This window comes from Molothrus ater, chromosome 9, assembly GCF_012460135.2.
Source record: "Molothrus ater isolate BHLD 08-10-18 breed brown headed cowbird chromosome 9, BPBGC_Mater_1.1, whole genome shotgun sequence".
Lineage (NCBI taxonomy): Eukaryota > Metazoa > Chordata > Aves > Passeriformes > Icteridae > Molothrus > Molothrus ater.
In genome coordinates this window covers 5,386,881-5,409,192 of record NC_050486.2, presented here as the reverse complement: position 1 = coordinate 5,409,192, position 22,312 = coordinate 5,386,881, and the positions used below count along the sequence as shown (strand labels likewise).

Sequence of the window (22,312 nt, the reverse complement as noted above, 5' to 3'; positions counted from 1 at the left end):
TATCTCCTGTGATTCTGTAAAGGCAAACTAAGAAGGAAGGGCAAAATTGGGTTGGATTAAATCTTTGAAAAAGAAAATTTGGCTGATTATTTTTCTAGCATTGGGAGCAAATTGCTGTGGGACATTCAATTGGATGTGAAGGGTAGGGCTACAAAACCTTGAGTAAAAAAAATTCACTCTTAAATCTACTTCAGTTTTAGCATGGAAAGGCTGCAAATCCCAGCTCCTGTGAGGCTTCAAAAAACTCCTGCTACACGTGTTCCAAGTAATTTCTCATCACATGAATTGGGTATTTGGTGATGTAAGTTTTTTCTCCACAGGCACTTGGATGATTTCACAGAGATTTATTCCTTATTTTTAGGTATATACAAAACTGTAGCTGTAACAGGAATTTCAGAACCCTTTCAATCGCTGAAACCTGGTCTGGCTGTGCTTCCGTCTCCTGTGAAAATTTGGAAAACTCTGCTACTCTCTTGTGAAAAACCATTCTTTTTTCAGCCATAGAGGATGTGAAAGGAATAAAAAGCCCAGTTCAATTCTTCCCTTAAAGAGTTTACACAGTTCTGATAATACATTTCTCCACAGTCTGAGAGATGCTAAGATTATTTTCCAAATTTTAACTGAAAAATGTCATGAATATGCTGGATACCATCAAAAATTATGTTTTCTGAAAATATTCATGACATCCCAGTGGAAATGACAAGATTTTTGGAAAAAAAAATTCTCTCTGGGAAATAATTTTATTTTTTTATGGATTTAACTGATTCTGGAAAGAAAGGAAAGAGAGAAAACACATACGGATATTTTAAGGAAGAATATCTTGAGACTGAAGGGACCACAGGGATCATCACCCCTGAGAGCTGTTCCTAATATCACCAACCACCTCACACTGTTTGAGTGATTTACAAACTCATACGGAAAATATGAAATCTTGAAAATAATTGTATATCTACCTTCAACTGCAAATTATGAATTGTATTGCTCTCTCATGGCATAGAGTCAGAGGTGTGCACAAATGCACACATTAAAGAGAATTTAGTGGGTGTTTTCATAGTCATAATTTGCTCATGCTTTCTTTTTATAACTGAAAATAACAATTATTAATGGCCTAAAACCATAAAGGGTGACTTTTCAAAAATTTTTATGCCCGAATATGCAGGTCGGGAAATGCTTCTCTGGAATTTTGAAAGCAAATATTATTTAGAAATGATGACTCTCTTCTTCCTTTTGCTTCCTCTTTCTGCTTCTTTCTATTTTTCATTTTTATTTATACACAATTACTGCTATTTTCCTAATGAGTGCGATTTTAATGAGTGAGCCTTCCGAGTTTGGTTGTCTTTTTTTTTTTTTTTTAATTCCCAAGAGGAGGAGCCCTTTGACTCCTCCTGACTTAGAGTATTTGAAGATGTATATCCTGTTTTTCTGGTGACTCCATCACTTTTGGTGCAACAAGTGCAGGGGGTGTCAGCTACTGCTCAGCATGTGCAAAGCAGGCTGAGAACCACCAAATGTCACCCCCGGCTTGCTGGAATCTCTGGGAATTCAGGCTCTTTAAGAGATGTGCCAGTGGATGCTAAACAGGGATGCAAAATGTTAACAGGGCTATTCAAATTATTTTCTGATGGGTGCAGAAATTGTTTCCATTTGAAAGGCACCACGAGGTACTGACATTTCCTTCACTTTGGCTGAAATGCACTCATTGCACACACACACACACACACACGAAAAAAATTAGAAAAATGACCTTTTATGAGGTGGAAGAAAGAAAAAAAAAAACCAAATGGCGTGATAAATGTCACCCCGTTCCAAAAACAAATTAATGAAATTGCACCTACATACCTTGCAACTGAATCTTATTTTCAGGACTCTGAACCAGAACAGAGCTGACAGAATCTAGGTTGTCATAGTTACTGCAGCCAAGGGGACCCGTCCGTGTCTCTGTCACCTGGTGGGAAGGGAGAAGCACTCACTGAAATACCCAAAGCACACTGACGAGTTCAGAAGATTTTTTCATAAAGTTTCCCCTTATTTCAGCCAGAAATACATGTCAGACTTAATTACGGCGACATAATTAAGAATATATGAATATTCATAATTAATACATAGCAATTTAATTGCCAAAAGGGTGAGTGCAAATGTTTTAGCAGCAGGGAATGCTGTTTGTACCACAGACAATCCTTACAAACACCTCACCATTACAATACTACACAAATACTACAGTAGTATAATGCTAGAGTAGTGTAATGCCACACCAACAATCTAAAGACAATTTCTTTAATTTATTTTCCATAGCTGTGGCAATTACGATGAGTTTGCTAAATACTAAATTTATAAAAGAAAATAATAATTAATAAAATGACAATAAATAAAATAAAAATAAATATAGTAAATAGATATAAATATAAAATATATTCTAAATAAAAACATAATTTTATACAATTGTTAATATAATATATATATTTATATACCCTCTTAATTATAATTATTAGTTATTATTAGTTATAATTATAATTACTAATGTTATTATATATAATAGATTCTATTAATAATTATATGATAGATCATATATTATATAGTTATTTCTCTAACATATATAATACATATAATAAATATAAAAATAACAAAAAATAATAGAATGAAATATAAATACTAAGTTTATAAAAATGGGGACTCTGATTTTTCCCTCTTGAAAGTTGTGCACGGGACAAATTCTTCTTGAAGTCACGGAAAAAGCTCTGACTTTTCCAATGAAGAAGATCAGGATTTGGAATTAAAAACCCTTTATGAGCTGTATTTATGATGGTGGTAGTGGTGGGATGGGTTTTTTTTTCATAAGGGAAGGGCCTAAGATAAGTTTAGGCACAAAATTCTGGATATTCTCTCTGTCGAAATCACCAAATCCATGGCCACAGAACCAAAATACAGCTAATTTATCAAAACAGGACCTCCACCAGCAGAGCTCTGGCTTAACAGTGAAGGTTTTTATTTGGGAGAGAGCAGTTATTTATATCATAGAATCAGTAGGGTTGGAAAAGCCTTTTCAGACCTTCAAGTCCACACATTAACCCATGTCCTAAGCACCACATCGTGGTTTTTGAACACTTCCAGGAGCGGTGCTTCCACCACTCTCCTGGGGGCATCCTGTACCAGTGACTGGCCATCCTTTCAGGGAATAAATTTTTCATAATATCCAACCTCAGTGTCTGTCACTCATGCAACTTGGTGAGTAAACACATTTAAATAAACAAATTTTAAAATGTTACTAATTTATATGCTTCCTGGAATATTATATATAATTCTTAAGTGTCAACAATTTCTTTCTAAAATGAGAAGTACAACCAATCCCTCTGTGTACAGCTCCCAAACTGTTCTCAGACACTCTCCTGGAATTTCCTACTTCTCTTCCTTTGCTTGTTTCAGAAACTGTGGCCAGATCTGCCCTTATTTTGTGCCTGCCCCAGTTTTGAATACAACCACTTCTATTTTCTGTTACTTTAGGTGTCACATTCAGCTCTGGATCTCCTGGAGAATCAGCCTAATTTACAGGATGAGGGAGCAGATTTCCAAAATGCAGACGTGCACTGAGCAAGTGCCAACCATGCAACCAGAGAACCAATGTGAATTGCACAGAACGGAAGGGAGGTGGAAATTTGAACAGTCTGATTTGATGGGAATAGGAAGGTTTTCTGAGATGAACCCTGATTTTTCATGTTGCTGAGGATTTTTCATGTTTCTCTGGCTCACCCACAGGCTGTGGGTGGCTGCAGCTGGGCTGTGATGTCCTTGAAACCTTCTGAGTTGATGTTCTTCTGAGATTTCACATTCTTCTTGCCCTTTTGCAAAGAATATATGAGATTTCCCGTCGTTCCAGGCTCCTGGCACCTTTCCATCACTTTGAGGGTGGACAGCCCATGGAGAGGACACAGAACTGGCCCACACAAAACCTGTGAGCAGAGCTTGAGATGCACGAGGAAAAGGGACCAAGCCAGGCTGTTTCCTCTCTGCACACGTTTGGCAACCTTTAATATTTATGACAGCAGCAGATTTGCCATGTTTTTTTTGCTTAATCATCCTGAATCAGCACAAAGACACTTGCAGGGGGATAAGATTTGGATTGGACATGGCTGGAATGACAATTGGGATTTGATCCTTCAGTCCTCTGCCAACAAGTAGTCTAAAATTCCATTCTAAAATATGATTTATTTTTTGGAAGTACCTCCAGTCCATAAATAGAATTCTAATCTCTTTATACAATAAAAAATAGTGTTACCTAGATTAAATAAGAGAAATAGCCAGAAGACAAAAAAAAAAGACAGGTAAATTTTGCAATGAATTTTATCCTTACTCTGACATATTATGCTCATCATTCACCTGTGCAATTCTTTATTTAAAGATCCATTTATTTTAATGTTGTTTTCGTTTGCACAATATTATTATGGTTTTCAAGCATTTCTCTATAAGGCAATGCAGCTTCATAAAGTTATATGGAATGTATAAACTATAAAGCAAATATTTCAGTTCCTATCCATTCCTATTACTCTTTTATGCCACCTGAAATCACAAAATAAGGAAGGGTGGTAAGTAGCTTTGTAGTTATTGTGCCCCTTTTTGTTCATATTTCCTCACTCTTATCTGAATTATGCCAGACATGGGTAGAGACTGCCACTGTTCTGAGAGATAACATTTATAAATACATTGATTCAGAAGAAAATTATACAGAGCAGTTTTGATATGAATTACAGACAATCATTGCAGTGAAGTAATTAAAATTTATAATAATAATAATAATAGTAATAATAGACAATGCTGTACACATACATCAATAAATAAGGGCCTTTTCTAAATGTTCATTTTTCACTCCAATCTATACATTTATATTATTCATTCTTTTACTTTTCCAGGTACCTTCACACCCTCTGTCAGCTGCCTTGCTCTGGTGCTCTTATCTTCTGCATAGAAAATACATTGCAACAAGAAATTCAAAATGAATGGTCCCAGTATGTAAAAAATAAATGAAGAACATAAAAATCATCCAATATTCAACTTTTGATGGATGACAATTCTAGTCAGAGGTCAGAGCTATGCAGTTATATATGGTTTTGTATACTCTACACAAATCCTACTCCACAAAGATTGTAAATCAGAAAAAAAAGTGAGTGATTAATAAATGAAAGCCTCAAATTTCTATCAAATTTTCAGACCAGATGAAAGGATTTGATTTTCCTAAATTATACAGGTACAGACTGGTTTGGGTTGGAAGGGGCTTTAAAGAATATCAAGTTCCAACCCCTGCCACAGGGACATTTCCACTAGACTGAGTTAATCCAAGCTCCATCCAACCTAGTCTTGGACCTTTTGGGCTAACTTTGGTGATAGAAAGGCAGACTAGAGAAGAAGAAAAAAAATTTTGAAAGGATAAAAATACATTCATTCTGGTTTGAGCCAAGTGTTACTGATGATTTCACATTTTTTGTTTCAGCAACAATAGGAATGAAATTGGAAAGGCAATGGCACGTCTTTAATTATCTTCCAAGCAGAGAAGTGTGACTATGCTCAGTCCCAAGATCACAGCTGAAAACTGTTCTGTCAGAACGTGTATGAAAAAAAAAAGATGAACCAAAAAGAGGAGAGGGACAAGTAATAAAACAGGAAATTCAGATTATGCTGGGACGTAGCATGGTCCAGAAGTGACTGACACTGTGCAAAGAGCAGCAGAACCAATGTTTGTTTTGCACGACCTGCAACCCACAAAGAACATTAACTCACAAAGCAAAGCACCACAGAACAAAGTTATTCAATAACCAAAACCCCCTAAGAACCAGTAAAAAACACCTGACATGAAGCAGGCAGGACGTGCTCCAGTGCCTTTTTTTCAGAGATTATCACAGAACAGGTGTCCCTGGGCAGCAGAGTTTTCAGTTCCCAGAAATAAACTCTAACATTTGGCATTAATGAGACAAATGCCTACAGTTTTCAGTCAGTTAAATCTCATAACCATGGTGATAATGACCCGATTATGAGTTCACTGAGAACATACCTCCTAGCACTTAAGCAGGGCTGAATTCTTGTGATATCAGTGGGTAGTATTTCCCTGGGAAACAGCCTGCTTTTTTTTTGTCCATGATAATCAAGCCAACAGAAGACTTTCCTAATAAAAGGGAAATACATTTCTGCAGAGATTTTGCTCCTGGTGAGTCCTTTTAAGCACATGCAGCTAATATTCCTAATGAAGTGCCCATGCAGAGGTGGTGTGTGCCTTGCATAAAGGACTGTCCTCTTCAGCAGGACTCCTTAAAAATGGGTTTGGCTTCTAAGGATGAGAACTGAGCCAGCACAAAGGAGGATGAGGCAATGCTGGTCACTGCAGAAATAGACAGCTGTGCTCACATTCACATAAACCTCTTTAATGCTTCAAACATTCAAATAAGGATTTAGAGCAAACTCCTCATATCTGCATGGGGGAGTGAGGTCTGTTCTGAGTGGCTGTGCTGACAGAGGATGGGGCAAAAGTCTGGAATGGAGAGAAATTGGGATTCTCCTGAATGACACGATGGTGGTGCTGGGCTGATGGCTGTACCTGGTGATCTTCAAGGCCTTTTCCAACCATGGTGGTCCTGATTCCATCACCCTCCTACCAACTTCACCTTCAGCCCGTGCTCCCACCCCCTGTAGCCCCTGCCCATGCTGCAGTCAATGCTCATTTCACCTTAAAAAAAGAGTTGATCAAACAAACAGGCACTAAATGTACTTTCTATTTAGATGTGCATCTCCTGCCAACTCTTTTCTTTCTTTCCCCCAGGCTTGACAGTTTTTCACAAAAGCACCTTTATCCCAGCACTTCCCTTTGCCACACAATAGTTGCTGCTCCACTGCCCTATTTTTGTCATTGAACATATTAAAAAACTCCTGCTAATGAGTGTGCAATTAAAATAAATCAAAGTTTCTGAGTGTTCCAAGCACTGATACTTCTCAGCTAGGGGCTAGATGAACATTTCTGAAGGAGGTACAGACAAACTAGAAGCACTCACAATGTCAGAGGTTGGATTCATGTTTTCAATATGATTTTTTTAATTGCCAGGAATCTAAAACAATACCTCAAAGGCATGACATATTTTGAACAGATTTTCTAGCAGCATAGGGCTGACACTTTAATTTGAAGAGCCTCCTAACTTGGGAGACCTGGAAACACTCTCATCCTATTTTTCTGTCATCTGTAAAATGGAAGAGGAACAGTAAACTTGATCTTTCTGCAAAAGAGATAATTGCAAAATTTCCATTAACTTCATTAGAAGGGAAAAAGGGACTTCTTTCAAGTTTCTGGGCAAGGAGATGACTTTGAATTTTACTGAATGCAGCACTAAAGCTTCCCAAGAGATCAGTCTAATCCTTCCATTCTGCACCGCTTTGTTTCTACACTCCCAGGAATTTACTGTGAACCAGATTTTTACCTTAAAATAACAAGGAAATTGAAATGCATTCTCCTTACATAAAGCATTTAATACCTCAGAAACCAGAATATTTCAGGAACTGGAAATGAGCTCACACTATTTGAATTCTGCTCGGTTGCAACTGCTGAAAATGCTTTGATTTTTTAAGGCTGTTCAGGTCTGTCTGATAGGGAACAATCCCCTTTCTGCTCAAGTCTATTCCCCACTATCTCAAGGAGCAATTTACAGACAGTAAATTCCAGGAGAATCCACAGTACTGGAACAAGTCTGGCAGCACTGACAGCTCTGGCATCACAGCCACGATTTTCCCTTTTCAAGGGCATTTTCAATCCACTGCCTGTCAGGTGCCACATTCCCATGCAGCATTCTGGATTGCAACAGGGAAGTTTGCAGGAAATGAGGCTGCTGGAAAACCAGTCAGGGCAGCCCTGCCAGAGCCTTTATTTCCTGCACTTTCAGAAATCAAAGGTGCATCAGCTTCATACCGAGAATAAGGACAGCCTTTATCTCCAAAAGAACAGGTTATCTCTTTTAATTAATCTTGAAGAGATGACAGTGAAGTTCTCTTACAGAGAAATAATAGAGTTAGCAAAAATTTAATAAAAACAGAGGATTTTGTTTCAGTCTCCATTTAGCTACTTCTGCTTGCCCATATCTTACTTAAATTAACACTAATATTATTTTTTTCTCAGCTTTTATTGACTAAAGAGACAGCTGAGCAACAAACAGCAAATGAAATCTATATATTTGCTTTAAAAGCTAAAATTAGAAACAGAGAGAACAGCGCAGATACAAATTAAAATAATATTTCAAGTTCATAAAAATCTCAAGGTATCTGCAGAAAGCAAAAGCAAAGATGTCTACTTAAGAAAAACACATTTCCCAACTTAACATCCTTTTCCAAACATAATTGCATTACTATAGAGAGGACAAAAAGCTCCAAAGAATTTTGAGGGCTCATACTGTACAGGTTAAATGTGTTCTTACATTTAACCCAACTGCAAAATCCCATGCAAGGATTTCCCAAGAGTTTTGGGTACAGGATTTGTATCTTCATGGACCAGTTCCAACAGGCAGTGCTGAGGCCACAGAGATTTTTCTGTTTGATGAATGATTTGCCTATTTATGAGACTCACAGATATTATTAGTCATAATAACACTGCAGGTGAATTGATTTTTTTTTTTTATGTTGGGAAAGTATGAATAAAAAAATACAGTCCTTCCTACATCAGGATTAAAAGTTAAAATGTTTCTTTTCTTTTTGAGGTGTCAGGAAAAAGATCTTCTTGGAAATATAAAGATCCTCTTAGTAAATATGAAAATTCTCTTTGTATCATTTGGCAACATTATACCTTTAATGTGATTAGTTTTTAAAATCATGTATATACTATTTTTAAGAGAAAAATAACATTTTAAAAAACCACAAACTTGTGCCAAAGAAAAAATGTGATGGGTTAACATTAGGTCCTGAAAAGAATATGAAAGGCATTTAAAGTCTTGAAGCTTTAAAATCAAAATGATAAGGGCAGGTTAATTAAGAATTTAATTTTCCATAGAGAAAATGAAGAAATTTTACCTTTGATTATACATTTCCATGCAATTCTAAAACTTGGCTGCAATATTCTTCTCGGCAACATCTCTAACTAATTTAGTGTGTTTGCAGGTGTTAGATTTGCTGCCCAGAAACTCCTGAGTTATTTGTGCTGCCCGTGGCACCCCAGCACACCCTGGCCCTCCCTGGCAGTCACAAATGCAGCAGGACATTTCTCATGTCCATTTGATTTTGCCATCAAACTCCCCCTCCTGGGGTTGTCATCCCAAGCTCTCACAAGGAATCACATTAGTGTCCATAACAGGGGTGTCTGCCTGGCTCACAGAGATGTGTGCAGGGATTTATTTTTAGGTTATATCCTCATTACTTCCCACCCATTTATTCCCTCTGGTAAATGATTGCAACACATTTGCCCTTTCTGTCTCATTGGTGTGGCCAACTCTCAATTTAAAGTTTTCCTGAACTCTTGTTTTTATGCAGCTTGGTTTTTAGAGTCTTTTTCTCCATCTTTGCAGACCTACTACAGACCAGGCAGCTACAACTGATCTATAAATTAATCATTAAATCCCTATCAGTTGTTCAAGCTAAATGGAATTTAGCTTTGCTAAATTTGTGTTAGAGAAGAAAAGCAACTTAATACCGAAGCTTTAAACTTCATTTCGTATGGCTGCTTCATTCATATGGAAAGTTCTGTCAGAGAACCCAGTGACTCTCAATATTGTTATTTCATGAACAGAACTAGAAGAGATGTTTTAATGCACAGAAGGCTGCTCTTAGAATTAGGCTCTGAGGGTAATGTTACCCAGACTGACTGCTGAGCCCAGCTGGAAAATCCTTCACATCATCCTGATCCATGGGAACAGAAAGACCTATCAAATAGCAAGACCTGTTCATTAAAACATACATGAATGTGTCATACTATGGGTAGGGAAAAATATTTAGAATATAGAATATAGGATCTTATCCAAAGGGTTTTATTCATTCTTTTCTTGTCCTCACGCAGATGAGCCAATGGCAAGGGCAAAGAATGATGTATCATAAGGGCAGATGCATTTCTACCATCAATAAAAAAACAGAAAAAGAGAGAGCCAGAGTTCCTATGAGCACAAGAATCTAGGGAAGGAGGGAAGTTCAGAAGGGAAAAGAGGAACCCTATGAAAAGAAAGCAGCAGTTATTATCAGGACTCTGGAGCCCTGGGGAAGTGAAAGGACTTTATTCTGCTCAGAACTGAAAGCAGCTCCACCACCTGTAGGTTTTGCTTTGTTTCTATGCAGATGGCCATGTGAGGTAGGACATTCCTGGATAGCCAGCTCCTTTCCCAGTACTGTAGGTTAAAAGCCTTTTGACAAGAGTTGTTTTCTCAGTTAAAGGTCCTGCACATGTAAATATCTGGATTAAAGTCATATATGCCTCTGTGTATTTCCTTTATGCGCTTTTGCTAGCAGAATGTTTGTCTTGTATGTATGCACAGTTATTTCTAAGCCATTGCTCAGTGGTATCAGGGTAGAACTCTCAGGTCACACACTACAGCCTTGTCAGTTTGGGATATCAAGGAAGGACAGATCCTCCCCAGTGTAAACCAATACCACAGTAAGAAAAGCAGACCAACACATTTTATTTTTTATGCCTGAAGGAACACGAGCTATTTATTTTATTATGAGCTCAGTATTCTTGTGAATGTTGTGTTTCAAACAGGGAATTGGAGTGAGAACAAACTCTACTTAAGTAGACTAAAACATGACAGGAAAAATATTTTAATGGTCATCTTCAAACCATTTTCTCTATTATCATCAAGGTTTTATCATCACCTAAAATTTTGCACAATAAGAATTTCATGAAAAGATGAAGAAAAAACATGGTGTTGTATTGCACTAAATAGTTCTTTAGTTGTTTGCAATGGAATGCTTTTTCATTTGCCAGACTCTAGATACACTTGGAGAAGATAAAATTAAATTTCCTTGTAAATTTACATATTATTTGGGAGACACCCATAACCTCCATTTGGTGGAATTATTATGAACGTTGGAAAACTATGAACTACTATAAGCATGACACAAAAGGGCCTTTTTATTATTTGTTTTTATATTACTTTCAATAAAAATCAAAGGAAGAATACAGAAAGCCCATGAAATGCAGTAGCTATTCCCTGGGAATTAAAGGGTTAAATTGGGCTATCAGGGAGAGATGATGAAGACAGTTTGATAAATTGGGAAGATGGTAGTTGAGGCTGGCTTGTGGAAACCCTGATCTCAGTGATACCAACATGAATGAGCAGAAACTTCCTTGACTCACTGCTGTTTATTCCTTGCACAAGGTCAGAACCTTGCCATGAAAAATTAGAACCATTTTTTTTATTTTGCTCACTGGATTCTGCTACAAAGCCTGCAGAGCAGCTTCCAACCTTTCAGGCATTAAAGACCTGAAAATAATGATCACTCCATAGTGTAGAAAATCTCCTGGATGAATAATGGAACCTTTCTTAAACCCAGCTCTGCTTCAGCATGTAGAGGCGTTATGGGCATTATCTTGTAAGAGATTAAATTATAGTTTTGCTGTCAGACATGCAAATTCTGCTGGAGCTCTGTGAGAAGGTTTACAAGGTAAAAATAACAGTGAAGTGCAGAAGACAGCAATGATATAACTCTCAGTGCCAGTTAGCTGTGAAGGATTCCCACACAAGGGGTAATTTTTCACACTAAATGAATAGATCAAAGGGGATGATTGCAGATTGAATCATAAACCATAATAACAAAACATGCAAAAATGTATTATAGCCAAAAAATTCTCTCAGAAAAATAATATGAATACTGAAAACTTTCCACAGCCTTTTATTATTCTCTAAGCTGATTTGTTCTGATGCGGAGTCTCTATTGGTCTGAGATATTCTTCCTAATCTGACCTCTGTGCTCATACAAGCTGTTGATACATGCTCTCTCCTGTTTCTGAGAGCTCAGAGGCAGGGAAATGTTCTGTGAATTTTATAGTCCTTGTTTGACATTCTCTGACCTGCTGGCAAGCAGTAGCTGCCAATTAGAGGGTGGAGGACAGGCAGAGTGCTGAAGTTTCCCAACCCATACACAAGCCAGACAGAATAAAGATCAAATTGAGATCTGTACAAACCTCCAAATTCCTGCTGGAATGCTCTGTCTAACTGCACTGTTCAATACGTTCACTGTGGAGCTCTCAATACTAAAACCCTTCTCCATCTTCTGGGTTTATTTACTTTAGTTTCACTTTTTTAAGGAGGGGGAAAAAAAAGAGGGAGAGTATGGAACATTTAAGGAACTGTAGTGTGAATTGTTTATAGGTTTTTGACAACTGTGATGGCAAGTGTTGTGTGAGTGCTGTTAAGGTTTCTCCTTTACATACGTATATTTATAGCCTGCTCAGGGTTTGGCAGCCTTCATCTCCTTGGTTTTTTTTTTACTCTTCTCGCTTGACTAAACTCATAACTAATAGAAGAGCCTTTCAATTTGTTTTGTTCTATCATGTAATCTATTCTATCCTATTCTGTTGTTTGGGGTTTTTTTACTAAGTGGAGAATAGTTACCCAAAATCTTTCCAAAATGCTTATCCAAGCATCTCTTTTATGTGCTATTTTATTGTTCTGAAACATCTCATGCTGCATTGCCAACGAGCTGGAGGTGTTCTAGCTCCTTGCACTTGTGACTCCTCTGCACACTCTGCTGCAAAGGTGACAGAGTGCAGCTGCTACTGGAGGCTGCTCAGGGTTTTAGGATGGATTGGAGGTGTGTATTCAATTCCCATCTGTCAGAGGTGGGGCAGTTCTCCTCTGTTCATTGGGCAGTTTTCTTTATCTCTTCCACAGCCAATCCTCCCTCCAGGAGATCTCTGCTGTCCATGGGCCATTAATTATTAATTATCTTCTGTTCATGGGCCATTAATTATTAATTATCTTCTGTCCATGGCCACTGAGTGTCCCTGCAGGGCTGATCCAATCCCACCATCCCATGGGGAGATGCTCCGCCCAGGGGAGGAGCCAAGCATTCCTACCTGGATCCAATCTGAGCTTTGGGACAGCCCAGCAGCCTTTGCCCAGTGCATTGCCAGAGGAGCAGCTTCTGCTGCCCTGCATTGCCAGAGGGAGCCCAGGCCCATCTCCAGCAGCCCTGGAGCTGCAGAGGAAAACTCCCCCCTTGTGCAGGATCCCTGCTCCAGCAGAGCCACAGCTGGCACTGCAGGAGGGCTGAGCCCCCATGGGATGGGGCTGTGCCACCCCCTGACACACAGGGGGACAGGGACTGCTCTCACTCTGGCAGTGTTTCTTTGTACTTCCTGCATTTTTATCTTATTTTTATTTTTTCCCTAATAAAGAGCTGTTATTCCTACTCCCATATCTTTGCCTGAGAGCCCTTTAATTTCAAAATCATAACAGTTTGGAGGGAGGGGGTTTAAATTTTCCATTTCAGGGGAGGCTCCTGCCTTCCTTTTCAGACACCTGGCTTTTCAAACAAGACACTAAGACACATCTCTAATGAGTGTCTGGTGAAACTTATATTTCATTTCTTTAATGAAATCAATAAAAACCTGCTATCACAGGACTTTCCAAAACAATGCTTCCAACTGTGATTTTATACTTTAGAGCTGTTGCTGGGCAAATTTTTTTTTCCCAGTGTTTGGTCCTTTACAAGGTTTGACAGCTGTACAGTGTTAAATTCTACCCACAAACTGAATGGATAAAGTGAGGGCAAGAAGGGTTCGAGAACTGGATTTCAAATGCCTCCCAAAAATTGGCTGTTTATACAAAACTGTGCAACCTGTTGAGATTTAGAATTTGCCAGAAATCTGACAAAAGCTAAAGGCTTTATAGTACTCTACCATTTCTACTTTCGATTACGGCAATTACTCGAGTTCACAGAAAAACAGATGCAAATAGGAGATATAAAGGAAAAAAAAATTGAACCAAGCAAGCTTTTTCAGACCAAAAAAAAAGACAACTGAAAAAAGTCTGTATTTCAGTCTGAGTTTTGGGGAGAAATTAATTTCATTACACTTAAGTTTCCTCTCTAACAGCCCACCATGAGTCATTCACGGGTTAATTATAGACAATCAGAGATAGTTACCACCACAACAGAGCCCTGTTCTTTGTAATCTAAACTTCTCAGATAAAACCAAATGCTTAAATCTCTCATAGCAAAGAAAAAAAAAAGTGGTTTGGGGAAAGTAAAAAGCAAATTGCACAATAAAATTTAATTGGAATTACAGGGCACGTTCTCAAGGATGTTTATTCTTTCTCACTCAGATGGAATAAATGGGCTGTAAATAGCTGTAAATAGCTGGTGGAAAATTCAATTTATGCATCTGTTCTTCTGTTGCCTCCTGTTCCTTTGTTGCACTGTGGCTGTTCCAGAACTGTTTGGACTCTACAATAACACCTCTGCTGTACTCACCTGGCCCAGCTCCCACAGGAGGAGTTGTGTTCTGGGATGGAAGACAGTATCCTCCAAGAGACACCTATGGGACAGCCTCACTTCATTAATGGCAATGCTATAACATAACTGTGTTTATAATTTTGCAGAATGCACTGAGACTATTCAGTAATATTTAATTTACGGTGCAGCCAAGGTGATTTTTATGTTTTTATGTCTTCATGTTTTTATGGTTTTATGTTTAAGTTCTGCACAACTGTTTGGACTCATTGCAGAAGTTTGTTAGGGACAGTGCTGGAATTACAGCTTGCAGCAAACTGGAATTGGGGTCATCTGAGAGCTGGGGCCCAGGAAGCAGGGTGAAATCCAGATGTACAGAAATCCAGATGTTGGTGGCACAGCCCTCTGCCACCCACCCACAACCACAAACATCTCTAATGTGCTGGTAGGAACGTGGCCACACCACCCCAGCCAGCTCAGCAGGGCCATTCTGCCAGCAGGCACTGACAGGACATGGGGAAAAATGCTGCCTTTATCATCTGTAAAACAACCTCTTCATTTGTATTTTGCTGCCTTTATCATCTGCATTCTGCTGCCTTTATTTGCATTCTGCTCCCACAGCTGGGCAGGGTTTTATTAGACAAGAGCCCCATCACCCTAACAGGTTGTTAATAAGGAGAACCAGCAGCCATCCATGCAGCTGAAGAGAGGTTTTGGTAGGAAAATGCCTCCAAAATGAGCGTGCCAAGGAAGTGATGTTGGACGTGTCATATTTCAAACACAACAGGCTGTATGTTCATGTAAATGTTATGCAAATGAGACACAGCCCTCAGGCACCTGGTGAGCTTCCAGAGAGGCCCTGGAGGCTCCAAACTGTTGATTTAGCACATGAGCCTTAGCACTTGCACTGAAATGCATGTGCTAAAATCATATTGAAAGAATGTATGTGTCAGGGACTTTGAAAAATATTAAATATTGATACGAGCTATGGGCTCTTCCCATGGACATTTTGATTTCCAGTCAGAAAATGTTGCCATGGGATGATGTTAACTCTTTTAATGTGGAATATTCAGGGGATTGTCTGCATGATTAATGCAAAGCCTACATCAGCAGCAGCCTCAATCCTACTTTTAAGGATAATTATGTCATGGGTAGCAGGAGAAACAAAAAAATTACGAGAAAGGACACAGAATTAATGTAGTCATTTGTTTAGAGATACATCACATGTGGATAAAAATCATCTCTTTTTTTATGAGAAAATATGCAATTTTTTTCATAGAAATAGAAAAAAAAAGAGGTGTGAGAGTGATGTGATCTAATCTGAAAAGGGATGCTTATACCAATCTGGGGGAAAAAAGAAGGATCACATATTGGCTTTGTTTGTGGGGGGTTGTGTGGTTTTGGAGGAAAGAAATTGTATTTGTATTTGTAATCTCCCTTCTCAAATAATATTTTAGAGGTGTCCCAGCCATCAAGAGAGCAGTCTCTGAGCACTAGAATCAGAAAACATGTAGGTGTGCAAGGAGTTGTGCTATTTTTTCCTAACTCCTGCTGCACTTTCAGTCTGCCCATCATCACAGGAAATGTGACAAACAATAAGTCAAATAGCAAAGAAAATTATTCCTGTTCATTTAGAAGCCCCAAATTCCAGGAACTTGAGTGCCAGATTTCATTTGTGCACCAGAGTGCTCTGATTTAACTGCAAATGTCAGGGCTTCTGATTTGTGGTTTCAGTCTTTTCTGTTCCATATCATATTTTTGTTTGGTTGGTTTATTCAGACATGCATTCCCGACAGGGTGGTTATGTTCTTCTAGTAAGACCATGAAACATTTTTGATACTCTCAGCTCTCTCTTCCTAAAATATAAACAACTCTTGTTAGTTTGGTAGAGTCTAGAATACTGCATATGAAAAAGCCACCCAAAATGAATAAAAATGAGTATCAAATACTAACTAGGTCCTGAACATGATTTGTTGTTGTTGATGTTGTTGCTAACTAGTCAGCAATCAAAAATGATTGCTAGGAAAACTTCTAATATTACTTCAGAACTTTAGGGATTTGTCAACCTGTTGCAATACCTTTATCTTGGATTTCTTTGATGCTGGTAAAATGGAGTTGTGCCAAGCTGTGAGACCTTTCCTTGGGCTCCTTTGGCAAATCCATCCAAAAGAGGAAGGTTTTGAGCAGAGCTGTGGTGAGCACACCTGACAGGGGAAGTGCCAGTGTTGGAAATGATACAACTTGTAAAATTTTTAACTAACTTTGGTCCAGGGGTTGCCCAGGGGAAAGGAATTTAAGTTTCTTTTCAAAAGACTCATTTGCCTGGGCAAGTCCTGATGGTTTAACATCTGCAGCCTGGGAGCAGCACATGAGCATCTAATTAGCATTGAAGGCGAAAGGATCAACACCCACAGGAACCCAAATATTGAGAATTGTGTAATTTGGGACCAATGAACATCAAACCAATGAATTTCTCTGGGTCTTGTCTGTATAAGTATGTGAAAAGTCTAGTAAAGAGCCATGTGTGATGGAATGGTTTACTCTGCAACACGTGGATGAAATTATTTCTGTTCCACATCCTGGCCAGGACAACATCCTGTCCAGAATAAAGTAATGCCTTAATTCTCCAAAATAAAGCAATGCCTTAATTCTCTAACACTAAAAGTCATGCTGGAGAGATTTTGTTTTTCCTGCAGTTTTGGTGACACTGGGACACTAAAAGCTGCTCAGGAGTCTGTGGTGTAACAAGAACTGGGGTCACTCCTCCCTGCAGCAGCACAGGAGGGCAGGCTCTGATGGTCACCCTGGTCCCCAGGTCCTTCAGGGTGTCACTTCTCCCAAACCAGCCCTTAGGCTGGGACAGAGATCTGTATGTAGTACAGAGAACTCTATGAAGTACTCTAACTCAGATGTCAGCATATATCTGATTGAAGATTAATGAATAATCTTCAAATGTGCTACTTACAGCCTGGATCTAAAACTTTACTTTCAAAAACCTGAGCATATAGAACAAAAAAAAAAAAAAAAAAAGCCTTCCTTGGCTGTTTTTGTGCTCCTGCATTTCAACAGGAACAGGTTTTTTGTTCAATTAAGTGTTCTGACAGTAGAAATTTGTCATGCAAATGTTCCCAGCCTCTCAATGAAAGCGGTGGGAGAAGCCAGGGTCTCATTTATCAGCACTGTTGTATCTGATGATAGAACCATTTCCTGGAGGCTCCTGCTGCCAATTAACCAAATCAGATTTGCTGGTGGACTAACACTTGGTTTGCATCCACCTCAGCAGGAGGCTGGAGAGAAATCTTTCATTTGTAGTGGTTGTAGAAATCCTGGGACACGCAGAAGGTTACTCTGTAAATTGTAGGTGGGCAGGGTTGAATTTTGCATTGTGACACAAATTTTTCTAAAAATATTTCAGTGGCCAGCAAGGGCAGATTTCTTTCATGCAGTGTTTTGTCTCTACATTTCTGTGTTTTGTCACTTGAGCTACCACTGGTTGCAGCCACCAATTATCTTCACACAGAAGGAATTTTTGCATGTGGAGGGGGCCTGGTTTTAAGGGTTGCTGTACATGTACATAATAAAATCAGGTTATAAAGGTAAGTCACATCTGAGTGATGGGTGATACCATGGTCTGCAGCAAGGATCAGAAAATTCAACCATTAAGGTTGAAAAGACCTCCAAGAACATCAACCTTCAAACCAATCTGTCAATTAATCCACATCTCATCCACTCACTTCTTGAGCACCTCCAAGGATGGGGACTCCCCCACTGCCCTAGAGAGCCCCTTCCAATGCCTAACCACACTTTAAGGGAAGAAATGTTCCTAAAATCCATTCTGAACCTACCCTGGAACAACCTGAGGCCATTTCCCTTTGTCCATCAGTAGCTGCCTGGGACAAGACTCCAATCCCACCTTGCCCCAAGCTCCCAATCCAGTCCTTCCCCCAAGACCAGGTGATGAGATGGGCAGCCTCAACCAAACCTGGGGTGGTTCTGCTGCACTCTCAGCTCAACTCTGGCACCAGCAGATGACCAGCCCTGAGCTGGGCTGGGCTGAGCTGCCATGGCACCATTCCAGGAGGGATGGGACTTTGGGAATATCCTCCAGCAACTAGCAGCCAAACTGAACACGTGCCCTGGAGCCACAAATTCTGGTTGTATCCTTCTCCCAGTAAAGGCACTTCCAAGGAAGTAAATTTATATTTGTTTGAGTAACAGCTAAGGCAGTTGGGAATTGGATCTGGTTTCAGGTGTCTGTAATGAAGATCTTGGTTTTCCAGTGGAAAGATCCAACGAGCAGAAAGGATCCTAAATCACATCTTGCATCAAGGGCTCCATAATTACTGCACATCCAACTGCAACTTACAATTTTGTTTGCCCTTCAAAGCTGGAAATAAACTGGAAGAGGATATTTCAAATGAGTCACATAAGACTAGAGATCTCCTCAGGAGGACATGGTTGCTTTGTGTCCTGCCTGAGACACCAAACGTCCTCCAGTGCTAGGAGAGAGCTGCAGCAGTCAGCACAGAGGGTACTTTCACTGACAAACTGTGCTAAAACTCATTCCTAACAGAAAATTATACATCTCCATAAAACTGTAGAGCAAAGAGCTCCAAACTGTTCCAAAGGTCATTTTAAAAGAAAAGGAATTCAAGCACAGTAGTACAATAACTAAATAATAAATAAATAAATACATAAATACATAATCAAAAACAAGAAAAAGAAAGATGTATGAGAACTATAAACCTGTCTGTAAATGGAGTTACTGATCACATATGTTCATGAGGTTGTCCCAATGACTAAACCCTTCTATAAACACTTCTGTACCAATTATTCATCACTAATATCTCTAGCACATCTTTAGACCCTCTTCCATGCTAGCACCTTCCTTATAAATCGAACCCTTTGATGTGGGCAAAAAAATAGAATAAAACTGATTATTCTGCTAACATCTACCAATCAAACCACACTTCCTGAGGAGCTGGTGAAGCTGGGATCTCCCCTGGAGGTTTGCCCTGGAGCTGTCCTGTGGTGGTGTTTGTGAGGGTCCCAGGATGAGGTGAGAGATGAGATTTGTCCCCATGTTCTCAGAAGGCTGATTTATTATTTTATGATATCAAATTAAAAGAAATTATATACTAAAGCTATACTAAAGAAAAAGAAAGGATACATCAGAAGGCTAGAAAAGAATGATAATGAAAGCTGCTGACTGATTCCTCAGAGTCCGACGCAGCTGGCTGTGATTGGTCATTAATTAAAAACAACTCACATGGAACCAGTCAAAGATGCACCTGTTGGTATACAACCTCCAAACCACATTCCCAACAGTCAGATAATTCTTGTTTCCATTCTTTTCTGAGGCCTCTCAGCTTCCCAGGAGAAAACCCCGTGCAGAGAGGATTTTTCAGAAACCCTCAGGGTGCCGCTGTCCCTACCTTGATGGCGGTGGAGGCGATCTGGATGTGGTGCAGCCGGCGCAGGGTGCTGTCCCTGTCGATGAAGTAGGAGGCTGCCAGCTGGTGCAGGGTCTCCAGGGTCACCACAGAGCTGTTGGCACTGGGGTCGCTCCCTTCTGACCTCTTGCTCAGCTTCCGTTTGTCCACAAAAATTGTGAGCGACTCCTCTCCTGGGCAGGGAGAGAGAAGCCCCAGCAGGCATCAGCAACGTGCAACAGTACAGAGAGATTCTGTAAACATTCAACTTGAAGAACATACAAAATATGCTTATTTCCAAGGTCACTTAATACAATCATTCTGTAGTGTTCTGTGTTGGCATTAAAGAAAATGTAAACACTATAATACTTGAGATGTTTGCTTGTTTCCTTCTCTCAGAGCTGATTTTAGAAGAAAGGCACCTTGTTACACCTTGTTATGAGCAGCCATGTGCTTTCTAATCAATTCAGCAGTGCTTGAAATCTGATAGAACAGTTGCTTTGAAGCAAATTTTTGTAACTGAAAAATGTGAGGGTTCCAGAAAGTTGGTGTTTTTCCAAAAGAAAATAGAAGCTCCGGCATCTTGTGTAGGATGATCACTTTCTATCTCTTTGCAGAGACGTGGATAAATACTGTTGAATTCAGAAATTTTAATTTCTGTAAGATTATTGAAACCCAAAAATCTGACTTGCTTAATTGAGTGAGTTCTTAGGAACGTTTTCAGAACACACCTACTGATATTGTCAATTTTCCACGTTTACCATCTAGTTCATGGATATATTCTTTTGTGTTTCAGGTTAAGCAAGAATTCATTCATTTAGTAAAGTGTTTAGGCAAAACTCTTTACATCACAAAACAAATTGGAAAAGTAATTTCTGGACCCAGTATTTTCTTCTGTGCAATTTATGTCCAAAATAAATTGGACAGAAGTAAATTTCCTCACTCTCTGAGCGTGTGTTTGGTAACCTGCATCCTTCAGCATTTCGCTCAACAATTGATTAATAATGTCATTATACCTGGATTTTAGGTGCTGAACAACTCCCTGAGTGCCTTTTCCTAGTTCCTGGAAAGGAAGTTACCCTGCTAAGGTCTGACTTGCCACTTGTGCTACTTTCACTGCTCACCCATCTGCTGCTGTGGCATCATGCCCGTGCAGAGGATGCCAACTTCAGATGGGATTATGTGCCAAAAAGTAATAGCTGTAGGATAAAAATCTAGGCTGAAAACATGACATCATCTTCAAAGGGAGCTAATCTTGGCGGTGAGCAATGCTAAGTGAGGAATGTGTGCCTCTGTGCAGGAGATCACCTCTGCTGGCAAATTCTGCCTCACAAAATTTGTCTTTAGTTACCACGAGCACACTCCTTGCTCCCCAATGCACACTACGTGTTTCCCAGTCTCTCAGAAATTCAGAGGACAGACAAGCCCTTCAGACCTTACATAGGCAAAACTTGCATTATACAGGAGCTTTTTATCTAATTAGACTTGCAGGGCTTGTCTGGAATATTCCTTTTGTCCTAGGAGGGACAGGTGGCTGTTCCAGCTGGAGCTTACCTCAGTTTCCACCACTACATTTATGCTTCTCCTCCTACAGTTTCCTAATGGGTCATTATTTTGTGCATGAAGTCATCAATGCAGGGATTAATTGCCTGAAGCTCCAAAGAACCAGAAATTAGCACAGCCTCCTCAAGTACCAGGATTTCCCCACCCCATTATTTAATCTTTCTGCTGTAATATGTGGACAAAGGTTCACAACTGCTGCGAGGAGGGAACTGGGAAAGCACAGCAAACTCTAATGACCTGTCCCCTGAGAGAAATCTGCCATCAGAACCTGCTCTGGGTTCCAGCTTTGCTGGCATTCAACTATGCCCATGCAATAAAACCTGATTTGTCACAACCTGCCATGTGACTCCAGCCAGGAAGAAAGATGTTTCTGGGATCAGAAGCAATGGAGTGGGCTGAGGTTTGAGCCAGGGGTCATGGGCTTTGTGCAACTGTTTGTGGAGCTGCAAAGACATGGTTTAGAACTGATTTTAGGAAGGAATTCCTCCCTGTGAGGGTGGGCAGGCCCTGGCACAGGGTGCCCAGAGCAGCCGTGGCTGTCCCTGGATCCCTGGCAGTGCCCAAGGCCAGGCTGGATGGGGCTTGGAGCAACTCAGTCCAAGGATGCTTCCAGCCCAGACCATGCCATGGTTCTGTGGTATCAGAGAAGACAAAAGCAGAATTCACAGGGTGAATATTGTGCCAGCAACCAGTTCAGGATGCACAGATTGTGTGCAAAATTTTCCTGGGAGCTTTCTCTCAACGTTTTTCCCCTTTCCAGAGATCTGAGGTAGTTTATTTAGATTGAAGTGGCTTTTGCAAGGTCAACCACCTTTCCATTGAAAATATAATGAATTGTAAAGGCAAAGAAGTAAGGACTTAAAGCTGCAGAAAATCTCTGGGAAAGATTAAAAAAAAATTTTTTAGGTTCTTTGTGTTTCATTATT

At 39.6% G+C, this 22,312-nt stretch overlaps 1 protein-coding gene across 1 annotated transcript in view; it reads right to left on the bottom strand.

The window, feature by feature from the left end:
- The window catches only part of BRINP3 (BMP/retinoic acid inducible neural specific 3), a 201,163-nt gene that overhangs the window by 61,040 nt on the left and 117,811 nt on the right, over positions 1-22,312 (bottom strand). The window contains 2 exon segments of the mRNA XM_036387412.2: positions 1,840-1,945; positions 19,827-20,017. Coding sequence (XP_036243305.1) covers positions 1,840-1,945; positions 19,827-20,017 — 297 coding nt within the window.